This window comes from Diadema antillarum, unplaced genomic scaffold, assembly GCF_040938485.1.
Source record: "Diadema antillarum isolate AM-2024a unplaced genomic scaffold, OU_Dant_1.0 scf00000019, whole genome shotgun sequence".
NCBI classification, from domain to species: domain Eukaryota; kingdom Metazoa; phylum Echinodermata; class Echinoidea; order Diadematoida; family Diadematidae; genus Diadema; species Diadema antillarum.
Window position 1 is genome coordinate 47,244 of NW_027270908.1, and position 14,664 is coordinate 61,907.

Consider the following 14,664-nt stretch of genomic DNA (forward strand, 5'->3'; position numbering starts at 1 on the left):
AACACACTTTACAAAGTATGCTAGTCCAAAGTAGTCATGGACCTTGAAGGCCATACAATAAAGCACAATTAACTCCCATTTGGTATATTATTGTTCAAATACTTGCAAAACACACATACAGCTGGAATTTGCTTTACCTGAAAAAGAGGACTTTAGGCAATCCTTTCAGTGTATTACATTTTGTTGTGGGTAAAAACTAGTTGAAGAACTAGTCATTTACCATCTTGGTGAAGCGATATATTTAAAAAAAAAAAGATATTTGAAATGGCGGATGGGTCCCTTGTAAAACCCTTTGTTCTGGAGGAGGTTAACTTGTATGAAGGTTGACTGTGTGGTAGGTTCAAACTAAAAATGCAGTCATCTACATGCAGTAACAATCATCAGGAGGATAAGAGCACCCAGCACATGGCAAGCACGCATCAGGAAAAGAGAAAGAATCTCACCTGTGACTCTAACGGTGAACTGGATGGTTTGAGGGATGTCGGAGACTCTCAGACGTGGGTTCAGCCTAATTCCTCCAGTGGTCGTATTCAGCAGCAGGTGATCCTGATCGTTTCCATTGATGATTTCGTATTCCAGGGTGTCTGACTCATCGGGATCTGTCGCAGGTACCCTTCCAATATCTCCCTCCAGGAAGTATCCTTCATAGTTGTTGAAAAAGATCTCAAAGTCCCCAAGAATGGGTGCGTTGTCGTTGACGTCTGTCACCCTGATGTAAACCGTTGCTTCTGCGAAAAACGGAACGTTGGTCGCATGGACGACCACCTCGTACTGGTTGCGGGCCTCGTAGTCGAACATCTCCAACGACGTGATCAGTCCAGAATCTGGGTTGATCTCAAAGAAGTCCTGGTCGCCTCTGACAATGGTATACTGGATGAGAGAATTGAACCCGGAGTCTGGATCGGTCGCTGTCAGTTTCATCACCTGCTCTCCGGGTATGCGATTCTCTCTGATCGTGACAAAGTATTCCCGTTCAGAAAACGACGGAGGATTGTCGTTGGTGTCCGTGATTTCCACATCGACCATCACCGAGGTGCTCAGCGATGGAACGCCTTGGTCGTAGGCATTAGCCACCAGGTGGTACTCGGCCCGAGACTCGCGGTCCAGCATGGAAGCGACACGGATGACCCCAGACGTTTCATCTATGGTAAACCGCCCACCTCCATCATTCCCGCCTTCAAATGTGTACTTAACTGCACTGTTCATTCCTGTGTTTAACAAAAATAAAAACAAACATGATATAAATACTACACAAATTCAGTTAGAAATATCAGATTCAGATTACATAATGAATAGAGAGCTCTGAACAACATTTAAATGACAATAACATATTACTGTCTGTTCCAACAGCTATGAAGAGCAATTCGAATTAAACTGAAGTGGAGACAATGGTGACGTGCCATTTTGCTCATTCTACTTGGGCATTTAAAAGCTGTGAAAAGAATATGAAAAAGGGAGGGAAACACACAAATATATGTCAACAAAAAAGTGAAATATATATCATATCACCGCATATCGTATTTTCTCACATCTGAGTCATTTATATCTGACATATCAAAATTCATCCAAACAATATGTACAAAGGCATTTCAAACGCATCAAAATTTGCACATGAAAACCAAATCATCTATTCATCAGTGTACCTTCCCCCCCCCCCCAAAAAAAAAAAGGTTAAATGAAAATGATATTTCAAATCAACCATTTGCAGGTTCAAGCTTAACATTCTGTATTGTGTATGTGGCAGTAATGCCTTCATGTACGAACATATTTTTGTACTATGATCATACAATATTGACACAGTTACATGATTATGTTACTTTTGTGCATCATTAGCACTCCTACTGAGTAAACACAAGGGTGTTAAGAGAACAAAGAATGCCTCTCTATGACAATATGCACTTGGCAGAGCTTCGAGTAGGTTATCATTACTCAGACATTATGGCAATTTTGAGTCTCTTGAAAGACATGAACATCCAGACTTTGTACCTGATAAACAATAAGCTAAGAGCAGTGCTCAATGTTGTATTCAGTCATCACACTACATATTTGGGTTACTTAATTTTTTGTCCCCTTCCAAGTACCCACTGTTCCTAAACTTGTTGCCGGTCTGTGGTGGTGGCACCTAATGTTTGTCTACGCAAAATATTTGCTACATCTGCTCAAAGGTTAAAGGGACTGTACAGTACTGGTTGAGGTAGGGATTCATGTTTTGAACATTCCTAAGTGAGATAATAAAAAGCCTCTTATGAAATATGAAAGAGCATGTAATTTTAAGAAGGATTCAACGTTTATTTGATGAAAATTGGTTTTCAAATGGCTGAGATATCCAAAAAAAGTTCTAATAATAAAAGGCGACATGCCCCAACTTTATTAGTATCTCTTTGTTTCATCTTGTTTTTGGATATCTCAGCCATTCCAAAAACCGATTTTCATCGAATAAACTTTTGATACCCCTTAGAACTGCATGCTCTTTGACATCTCATAGAGTGGTTTTGAATATCTCACAAAACGTTAAAAGCTAAATCTTCACCTCGACCAGAACTGTACACACCCTTTAACATCACATTTCACATGAACACACTGTGCTTCAGCATTTTGCTGCATTTTTTCATTAGCTCATGCAGAAAGTCTTCATTATGAATTCATGACCTTCAAAGAAAATATACTGTACAATGTAATTCTTCATCATATCCTTGTTTGATTATTTGTCTATACCGTGTAGTTATGTATAGATGTCTACCACATGCTGTCAATCCACAATAAATGGTTGTTATTTATCTGCATCATGTTTAGAATTACAAAAATGGAAAGTGAAGATCTTCTTCTACAAGTGTATGCCACACCTCACTAGCTTGTTCTTCAGATGTAAAATGGTTGTTATTTATCTGCATGTTTAGAATTAAAATGGAAAGTGAAGATCTTATTCTACAAGTGTATGCCACACCTCACTAGCTTGTTCTTCACTTGTAAAATCATTTTATCAATTATGCAAATTTTGTTATTACATGATGTATGATATCACTCAGATAGAGAAATCTCAGATGAATAAACAGATCTAACAAATTTGACTAAAAGCAAATCATATCGATTATTTCAGTGCTGATGAATGATCTGTCATATAATTTCACCTGAAACTCGTTTTGATTGATAGAACTTGTACAAGTACATACAAAATAAATGTGCATGAAATCTCTCTTATATTATACATCACTGCATTATTGCAATGAATTATGATAGATGACCTACTGTAGCAGTTACAATCTTGAGCCATATCAATATTTTTGTACAGCATATTTTCTGTGTGTATGTGTGGTTTTGTTTGTTAGCTTGTGTGTTTATTTTTGTGGGGTTTTTCTCAGCTTGTTGTTTTATTTGGAGTTTGAGCCATTATCTTGTTCTTTTTTAATGCTTTCTGGTAATATTTTCTTTTGTTTTAACATCCTGCATATGATGTGTTTGTATGAATGAGGATTTTGCAGTTTTTTCTTTGTTGGTGGTCAAGCATAAAAGTTGGATCACTATTAAACATCATCTGAAAAATAAATGTGTGTCATCTGCACACAAGAAAAAATGTGAAGGAAAAGGTATCAATGTCAGAACATCAATTGGGAAATCTCTATTATAAAGGTAAATTGTAAAAAGAGCCATTGCAAGGGCACAAACATGCAAACTCCAGCACAAACATGCATACTCCTTCATAACGAGCTTAATTTTTTCATAGGTAGCCTTCCACTCTAAGCATCTGTGTCATACAGTAATCTGATAATCCATGCACGGTAACAGGAATGAAAGATCATGTCCACAAAGCTTCTTTCCTCGGATAACACCTCTTGCAAACAGAGGGACAAAAGATATGAAAACACAGAGAGACACTCATATGAGAGAGAAGGCGAGGGGAAAAAAAAATCTGTCTCTGCCGGGTAAAGTGAACCCTTTGCAAAGTGCACACAAAATAAACTAATTATGAATTAACCAAAGAGGGTCCATATCCAATTGTCTGTCCTCGCTCCCGTACCCCGCCTACACCATGACTATTGAGCCGGTCCAAGAGAGTAGTGGGGGGAAGAGGCCACATTTGAATATCAATCGCCCCCTTTGTGAATCAGTCTACCGAGCCGGGCCGACTGTGAAACCTCACACACCGATGGATCGCTGGAGCAATCAATGGAAATTATGCGACTCCCCGAGTTAGCTGTCCTTGGTAGCATTGCAAGTTATCTGTATGTGCGTACACAGAGGAGCACTTCACAATTGACTCATCAGGGAGTGTGTTTAGTCACACATGTGGTGCGTTAATCTTGTTACGCGAACGACGACTCTGGACTGGTCCCCCCAAACATGGTATCCGCTTTCTTCATATTTACTCTCCCGACACATGGACATTCTTTTTATCTTTCTCTTTTTCATGAAAAAAAAAGGTAGACTATTGCATGAACATAAAAATATGTCATCAACTGAACGACAGAATTGGATTATAAAAGACAACAAAACAATTGATTTGATACGAGTACAGTAAGGTTGAGAAAAATGTGCACTTTTGTCAGAAGTACATTTCAAATATTTGCCATTGTACAACAATGTAATTTGAAACAGCAGAGTATCTTGTTTGATTGCATAAAGATTAATGCTTGCCCAGACTTCACGGCATGACACACTTAATAGGGTCAATGCGACTTTGCTATATATCTTCACTCTATAATTCTTTGGGTTTTATTCAAAGATCTATATATGTATATTACATCCAAGGTCTGAAAATGTGAAGACAATAACATTTATGTTGTTTAAATGTGATTTTCATCAGCAATGCATTTCATTTTTGTTTTCTTTGTGATCAAGGAATGTGAAGATCCCCTGTGAACACATTCAATTCTATGTACAAATACACAGATAGGCAGTCATTACGCTAAATTTGCACGATTTGCTCAATACATTCCCTTTGTATTATAAACTTGTCTTTTTCCCCTTAATTGATTGTACATAAATTACGCAAAATATGCATCAATATTTTCATTCTTTCTAACACAGTTAAAGAGCACTCAATTTTATTTATAGCTACTGCAGAAGGCAGGGGGATAATGCTATTTGTCAGTAACAATGTGCATTTTTCACCTTTAAAAAAAGATTAAATTTTGTAGAATTCTCTACATTTTCCTTAAATCATTCCACTATTGTGACATTAATGAAATGTTGTAGCCTTCTTATCCAACAATTATGATATGGATTGAACCAACATATAAAAAAAAATAAGGCTTTTTTTAATGGATTGGCAAATTTTCCTTAATAACTTTATTGAATTTTTCTGAATTTGCCAAATTATCTGATAAATGTTTGGGGGTAAATTTTCCCTTAGTTTAACAGATTTTGAACAATACTATCTTTTCTTCCAATCTGGTTGGTACTCTTTTAATTCATGAAATTTTATCTAGATGTACTTTTATCAATCCTAGTGGAAAAATACAAACCATAATGGAGCATAGATCTGTATTATTTAGAAGTGAAATAAAAGCAGAGATGACGAGTACGGTATAGAAATGTGTGCATCCTTCAATTCAGGCATTAATAAAGTTCTGCTGATGCAGTGTATTGTGCTGTAGACTGCATTCCTATGAAACTTGATGCAGCAGTCGCCTTATTTTAAATCTCTGAGTCAGTTCACTCAAGAGTGGCATCCAGGCAGAAGTCACTCATTTCACTTTCCATCGGCCATCATCCACAATCCCTTCTTCCAAGCCACAGGGATGACCACTCCAACGCCTCCAGAGGGTCAGCCAGAGTCGACCGCACTGCTTGGTTGCCACGGCAACACATCAAGATGTGCATACACAAGGGGAATGCGTGCAGGATTTGTACCATATCTTGTGCGAAGAGTGTGCGGATGCGTATAACTAGCATTATTTACATTTGTAGAATACCTGCTATACGCTACAGCACAATGTGGGTTTTGGACTGCAGGACAGATATAATTGTGGAATCAATGGTACCAAAAGAAGTTTGATTTCTCAACTGGACACGATGTAATTGACATTCTATTTCTGGTTGCATTGTATGATTTGCTTGTTGACCATTTGACCAGCTGACAATTTTATCTAAGGCTCACTGGATGATTGACCATTACACTTAATGCATTTTTATTCATTTGATTGTACAGCCAAACTTTAATTTACTGTACAGATCCACACTGTGACATTCCTTCCTTTAAAATTGAAAGAGGCAATGTGTGGTTCAGTCAATATCATGTCTGGCTTGCTATTAAATGGTTCCATGGGTTTGCGTTCAACTGAGCAATATTGTATGCCACTATGCCATCGTTCTCTAGTAAGAGGCAAACACTCTGATCAAAATCAGATTAAATGTAAGGAAGTTGTGAAATGGTGAAAAAGATTTGCTAAATTTTGTGCAACAGTTTTTGTACAGTTGATACGAGTCTGCAAATGAGTGAGCTGATGATGTCATCACCTTATATAATTTCATTCATTGTATAAAAATGTAACAAAAATTCAGCTACAAATGTATATAAACTTGTGCAAAACATGTTATTCTTGACTGACTTCAAAATAAGGATCAGTCTGATATATCAGGATCTGAGACAAAGTAAGAATTGCATTTGATCTAAAAACTTGAAATTTACAGATTCTATGTAAAAATTTCATTACAAGTTGTGAGGTGATGACATCATAAACCCACTTATTGTACATTCATATTGACTGTTCAATAAGTATTTTGTGAAAATTAGGAAAACTTCACAATTTTATATCTTCAATAATTTTTATTCTAGTTTGATAACATTTTCACTGTTCTGCTAGTGAAATTCTATTCTTTCTTTTCAGACTATTAGAGTGTTAACTGGTCCAGAATTCCCCTTAAAGGTCATGTGGGTGTGAGAATCACAGGTTATGAATATAAAAAAGATCCCACTGACTTTCTTGGTGGACTAGAGATTGTCAGAAAACATTAACCAGGCCCATCAGCATTCACAAACAAGAGTTATTAAATGGAATTGAAGCACATTAATCACCAAACTGAGCATGCCTAAATAATGACCAGAGCATGACCCCGGGCACACAGTGCACAGACCAAGCATGGCAAGTTGCATTATGGGATTTTAAAAATTATGGATTTTTGTTGTTGTTGTTTTTTGCATAGCAGTCTCACACTTAACTATTCAAGTTACACTGTAGAAGGATTTTCACATGACAATGCAAACAGCGATAGTTACATTTTTTTTTGTCAACACATACGAATTAGCTGTTTTACATCCATCTGGTTTCTTTTTTTAACACTGGCTTTTGGGCATGTATAAAAGAGACTAAATTGTGCCATTTATGCCCCAATTATTAACTGTCTGTACATTTTGTACATATATAGGTGTACATTGGACACATTTTGCCTTACATATCACCAGTTGTGCAGGATATCAGGCCTACAGTATGTTGGCCATAAATGGACCATTGTTCACACCAGTCATTTTCACATTGGTACAAAATGGAAGAATATAAATATTTATCCAGTGTGACATGGTTAGGATTGTCACCATAGCAGAAGTACGATCACAGATATAAATTTCAGGAGGACATGATATGTGGGGAGTCCCATTCAAATACTGCATTTCCATTCACATTCAAATTGAATGAATCATCTATCAATACATACTGTATTTGAATGGACCATCTCTCCATATTTGCTTAATGAGTGATAGATATCGAACCTACAAAGAAAAAAAAATCTCAAAGGATTCCATAGATTCAAATAATGCACATGCAAAGATAGGCATGAGAGAAAGAGAAAAGAAAGAAAGAAAGGGGAGAGATACAGTGATAACAATATGTTCTTCCCTTCTTTGTGTCTGGCACCCTCTTACCTAAATCCCCCAGAAAATGATGAGTTTCTTTCTCAACCGTTATGCCCGCACACATTCTTCTTTCTTAACTTGCGGACACTTCACTAGCGCAGTGCAAACACACACGATTCAGAGTCCACTCCTGAGAGGGTCAACAGTGCGTGCCCTGCTTTGTCGTTTCACGCACACACATTATTCAGGCAGGTCCAATTCAATGGGGGAAAGAAGTTTTCCCCCAATTGCTCCTTCCAAGCCCACTGCACAGATAATTTCAGTAGAATTCCAAAGCCCAACAGCATGTGATTACATTGTGTTTTAATGTTCTTCTTTCTTCCTGTTTTTTTTTATTTAATGCTTGCAAAATTGTTCTCACAGAAAAATGTTCATACGACAGCCACACAACTTTACATTGTAAATATATTGCTACTGATAGTGTAGGGCTGTTACAGACAAAAGCATTTTGAACAGAACTTTGAATACTAGACTGCGCCTGTTGTATTTGATACAATGTATTTAAAGGGGATGGCTAGTAACCGATCAGTGGGAATCAGTAAGAATGCTGAGGGATGATTGTTCCAATCCTTGTGGGATTCATTTAAGAGTACACTATAGGCCTATATCTACTGTTGTGTGAAAATTATTTGCTTCAAAACGGTCTCATATTCAAGTAATGTGCAGATTAATGCCCCGTCACTGACCAGGGACGCTTACCTGGAAACATTAAACTGCACATTACTTGAATATGAGACCATTCTGAAGCAAATAATTTTCACACAAGAATAGATATTATATATAATGTACTCTTAAATGAATCCCACAAGGATTGGAACAATCATCCCTCAGCATTCCCACTGATTCCCACTGATCAGTTACTAGCCATCCCCTTTAAGTGTACAGAGAGTGTTTCCTTCCATAGTGTTGCAACGAATAGTCGAGGAATGTGGGGAATAGTGGTGGTTATTGGGAAGCAATTTTTCTTTCCTCACAAACTGGTGTCTTAATTTTAAGATCATCTCATAAAGAGTAGACGTTACATTATAAACAGTGTGTCTAGGATGTGTTTTTTTTATTTTGTTCTTTTTTGTTTTAAAAAGCAAACTTGCCTGGGATTGACAATTATTTTTTTTCCTGGCTTTCTTAGAAAGACTCCCTCTGGTCATAGCCATCATTGAATATAGGCTGGTAGTTATAAAGTAGTTACATATACTTTACCTTATTGTTCACATTTAAGAATTATTTCTTTTTTCAATAGCCATATGAGAGAAACATACTTTATTTTCTTCTTGTCATGGTGGAGGTTGAAATCCAGATATACTGATAATCCCCAAAACAGGGTTTTTTTTTGTCTTGTTTTTACATATTCCTCTTTTTTTTTTACTCCAACAATCAAATTTGAGGTGGTAAATGCATGTGATGATAGTATCTTAAAACTGTAATAAAGTCTTTACCCAGAACATTGGGGGAAAATCATATTCAAAATTGTCACGAGTGGGAAAAAAGCAAGACCTTCATAAGAAGAAATGTGAGAAAGGATGAATGTACTCATTTCTCAGTATTACACTCACTCAGAAAAATAAATGTAATAAGGCTTGTCATAGCTCGCTTTAACTTCACAGGGCAATGACCGCCTATCTCGCAGAAACAAAATCCCCTAAAAATGGTTGTTATGCGCCGCAGGCTTTTAGGACAGCTTTGGTGAGTGCAACATGCCGCAGACGATACAGGCATATATGATCACATAGGCATGAGTTGTGAATCTGCCGGGCAACATCATTGGTTTACAGATTTTGCGTTGGGGCGAGATAGAATGGCAATCCGTCAGAGGGATGGAGGTGCCAACACAAGTGTGCACGATGCACACCGTGTTTCAATTACATGGACTCCATGATGGGTGCCCTGCAGCATTTATGCTGTGCACCTCCGGGCAAGTATGTTACTCCCATAAATAATGCTAAGAGGACAATCATTTTGCCAACTTCAACCATCTCCCCCTCTCTCCCCCCCCCCCCCCCCCACACACACACACAAACACACAGGCCAAGATGTGAAGAAAAAAAGTGTTCTTTCTATTTTTTTTCACTTGAAACAATCCTATCCAGAGAAATGTACAAAGAATGTACATGAAGTATGCTGATGTCTTACAAATGAGAGGAATTTTCAACATGACAAGTTAGTCTACAAACAAAAATTGCATACTTTGGGTAGTGGATTTACATTTCCACATGGTTCTATCTTTATCTGATATAGTTATGGCAAATAATGTACACTATTAAGTGGACTGTACGTGTGTCTTGCATTTTTTGCGAAAATAAAACTTTTAAAGGAAAAGGACTCTCCATTACACCTGTGATAAAGTTATAAAGAAGAAAGTTGACCTGTTCTCTTTCATATCAATTCCATACTTCTGTTACCCACATACAAGAATAACATTATTCAGTATCCTTCATCATTCTGCTGGCCAAAGCACTCACTGTCATTGTCCAAAGTATGATTTAGTAAAATTAAACACTTTGTTGACTTTAAAGTTTGGCAGCAAACAATGTTATGTCAAATGTTACAAACTATGAATGTAAATATTTCGATATAAGATCATTTATTCCCTTCTGGACTTTGTTTGCACTCATCTTGTAGTTTAATTTTTCATTCATTGGATTGTGGAGTGGAGTTCTAAGGAATACCAAGGTACTTCATGGTTGCTTAAGATACCACTTGTTACACTTTGAAGACATGTTGAGGAAATATAATGTCAATTTTACGACTATAAACAAAGAGAAAGTGGTGATATATTCTCATAATTGGTAGTATATTCACATCATCATTTCATGCCGGCCTTAATGACCAGTTATTTCATGGTGCCTAACACTAACACTTTCTTAATAATCCAATAGAGACAATCAGTGAGAAATACTACTTTCATGAGAAATATTGGCATGTCAAGGTTACTTGATGATGAGTTTGATCACAAAACTCCATTATTGCTAATTCTATTTTGGATGAAAGTTGCTAAAAACAGAAAATATCCTTAAAATGTGGAATATTCTTGATCATAATTCAAAGAATATTCCCTGTTAAATGTAACAAGAGAGGAATCATTTGAAAGGTTTTAAATTACTCTATTGATAGACTAAACTAAAATGCTAAAAAATAATGCTTTATCCACTTTGTGATCAAAATCTTCATTATGGTTCGTAGTATGTTTCCTTTCATGCAAGACGATGAATTTACTGTTATTTAAATACAAACTTACCCTGATCTGCATCAGATGCAGAGATAGTGGTGATACTGGTGAGTGGAGCTGAGTTTTCTTGGATTTCTGCTTCATACTTCGCTGTGGCAAAGACAGGAGCATTATCATTGATGTCTTGTATGGTAATTTGCACAAATGCTCTGGACTGCTGGGGTATGTCACCATGGTCACTGGCGGTCACATACAGCGTATAATGGGACGTTGCTTCACGGTCTAGCTCCACTCGGGTGCGTATCTCTCCCGATTCTGCATTGATTTCAAACTCCGGTACATTATCCATGCTGTAGCTTATTTCCGCATTGGATCCCGCATCATTGTCGGAGGCCGAGACTTGGACGACGACGTGGCCAATGGAAACCGACTCGCTGACGTATACATTGTACGGTGAGTTTTGAAATACGGGAGCGTAGTTGTTGACATCTGTAACGTTCACAAGGACTAGACAGGTGCTATCGTACTGTCCATCAGAAGCGGTGACTGTGAGAGAATAGAAAGATTTGGAATTGTAATTCAGCTGAGAGGTAACTTGAATAGCTCCCTCGTTGTTTTGGCTCCTGATGCCAAATGGGATGCGTCTGTTGGGATCCTCTGAATCAGCGATCCTGTACGAAATGGTGTTCTGCTCATCAGGGTCTGTTGCCACGACAGTTAGGACTTCATAGCCGCTGAACACGTCCTCTCTCACTGAACCTGTATATCTCTCCTGCGGAAATGTGGGAGGGTTATCATTTACATCGGTGACTGTGATCATGACTGAAGCCGTCGCACTCCTTGGAATCTCCCCACCATCAACGGCAAGGACGTTAAATTCCCACTGGTGATTCAACTCACGATCAAGGTTGATGACTGTAGTGATGGCGCCTGATGTTGGTCCGATATCGAACGGAAAGTTGTTCGGAGGATTAGGGATTGAGAATGTTATCCTAGCATTATCTCCTTCATCATCATCTCTTGCATTGACAGACAGAATCGAGTAGTCCACACCAACATCCTCTCTCACGATTCCCTGGTACACATTCTGGGTGAATTGGGGTCCATTGTCATTAACGTCAATGACAGTCACAGTGACAGTGGTAGTATTCTCCCGCGGTGGATTGCCAGAATCTTGGGCACGTATAGTCAGACGGTAGCTTCTAGCAGTTTCAAAGTCGAGCGCATTCTGAAGTGACAGGTATCCGTTGTTGGAGTCAATTCGGAAGCGCCCTTCAAAATTGCCATACGTCAAGCTGTAGTGGACTTCAGCGTTTGCACCTGTATCGGCATCTGTGGCGATGACATGGAGAATCTGACTACCAGGGTCGTGCGGACCAACATCTTCCCTGACCGACACCTCATATGATGCTTGTGAAAATTGGGGAGAGTTGTCGTTGACATCTAGAACTGTCAGGGACACCTCTGCTGTAGAATTTCTCCTCATTGGATTTGTTCCCATATCCTGCGCCATCACAATCAAGTTGTACCGTTCAATGCGCTCTCTGTCAAGCCTTTCTCGTGTTTTGATTTCTCCACTAGAGGGATTGATTGTGAACACGTTGTTGGGGCTTTGGCTATTCACAATGCTATACCGAATATTTGCATTGTCCCCGATGTCCCCGTCTGATGCCTGAACTCTGGTTATCAGTGTTCCCGGATTTTGACTTTCGCTGGTGGTAATAACATAGCTGGGCTGCTCAAATATGGGGGTGTGGTCGTTGCGATCGTCTACATAAATGGTCAGGTAGGTGGTGGCAGATTTTGGTGGTGTGCCACCGTCAGTCGCAGTGAGACGAAATGTGTGGGATTCTATTGTTTCTCTGTCAAGAGCCATTGTCGTCACTATCAGACCTGTGTCTGGATTGATGTCAAACATGGCTCCACTCCGAGCATCTGACTGAGCTGTCATGCTGTAAGTGAGTTGGCCATTGACACCATCATCATTGTCAGTTGCAGTGATCGTTATTACCACATATCCGGGATCCTCATTCTCGGGGACTCTCTGTGTGTACACAGTACTGCTGAATGAAGGGAAGGTGTTTCGGACCTGCCGTCTAAAACGATTCAAAACGACCTTGCCGTGGCCAGATTTATCTCCATGTGATTGGTCACTTCTTTGATCCTGGTCTGCTGCTTGCAGCTCGATTGATATTGGAATCACTTCATCTTCCTCATCCCCAGAGCGGTAAAACTGACCCCTCGATAAACATGACTCCGGTATGTGCATCGATCCAAGTACGCTCTCTGACTGGTGCTGCAAAACGCACAAGATATCCTGCTCCATGGTCAGAATGCCGCTTTTGGGGTCAACACCAAGCTGGTTTGTGTTAGCGTCAAGAAGGTCATAGACCACCGGGCATCCTTTTAGAGATGATGGAAGGAAACTTCTCAACTGTAGTAGGATATCTCCAATAAACCAACATGTTCCTTCGGGATACTCAACAAGAATTTGCTGAGGCTGAGTTGCTGTTAATGGAGTATGGCCATGTTGAGAATCAAAATCTTTTTTCCTCGCTTTCCTTGGATGGCAGCCATTTCCATGAACATGAATGGCTATTGGCACCAATGTAGATGATGACAGGCCATTTTTCATTTCTGTTTGATCAGATCTAGTCCTGCTTGTTCGTGCTTGTACATACAAAGTGAAAGGATTCTCATGGAGTAAGCTACAGTCTAATTCGCCACTGAGCGATACATCCCCAGTGCTGCTGTCAATTTGAACACGTTCCTTCGCATCCTCACCTGTCAAAGTTGGATGCAACACGTATGTCCACTCACCGCTTAACGAAATATTAAATATAGAAATGTCAGGTTCGAGAAATGTCGAGACGTGAACGTTAAACGCGGCTAAAGCCGAGCTGTGGAAAACAGCCGCCACCCACAAGATGCGGAGAAGGGACGCCATAGCGCCCCGCAACATCATTTCAAATACCGCTCCGCCTGTCGGTACGTTGCGACGACAAACCGCAGAATTCACTCTGGCTTCTCTGCTCTGGCCACGATTTATGGTATCCGAGTCCCGATATATTCCATGAAACTAAATCACATAATGTTTATCCATCCGGAGGCATCACGTAACATACTTCCATGGTGTTTGAAAAGTTTTCCGAGCACTTTATTAACCCTTATGTCCTGTCTTCCGACTTCATAAATCCGTTTCCACAGAACACGACGTTCTCACGGGAAGTACCAACGGACGTATTAGCAGAAGAGCAGAGAGAAGCGTTCCTATTGGGAGGGCTTCGGCGCGGCGGTCGCCAGTAGAAGGGGCTGATGCATGTACCCCAAACGCTGGTGGTGGTAGAGCGCTCCAGTGATGCGGCACCGCAAGGAGATCCGAAAAACATCACATATCGCACAGTGTACGAAGTGGAGAAACGTATTCACTCTCCGTGTGTTGTCACAAGATGGCAGCATAGTGTATACGATTCGTATGTAATGAAGAGCGGTATCTAGTAATATGTTCAACTTTCTATTTTACAATGATCTGATCCAGGTATTGTTTGCCAGGAAATGAGAAGATAAATGGCAGACATTAGTTTTTGTTTGCCGAGAAGATAAACCTATAGCAAATCATCTTCTTTACTGCTATGTCGTGATTTCAGTG

General features: G+C 39.3%; 1 protein-coding gene across 1 annotated transcript; it reads right to left on the bottom strand.

Moving 5' to 3' along the window:
* Nucleotides 1-350: 350 nt before the first annotated feature.
* On the bottom strand, nt 351-14,383 carry LOC139728660 (cadherin EGF LAG seven-pass G-type receptor 2-like). Its single transcript, XM_071639599.1, has 2 exons — nt 11,085-14,383; nt 351-1,208 (listed from the first exon to the last, which is right to left on the bottom strand). Exons 1-2 carry the CDS (start codon nt 13,978-13,980, stop codon nt 358-360), a joined length of 3,747 nt encoding a protein of 1,248 aa, XP_071495700.1. The 5' UTR covers nt 13,981-14,383; the 3' UTR covers nt 351-357.
* Between the last annotated feature and the right edge of the window lie 281 nt (nt 14,384-14,664).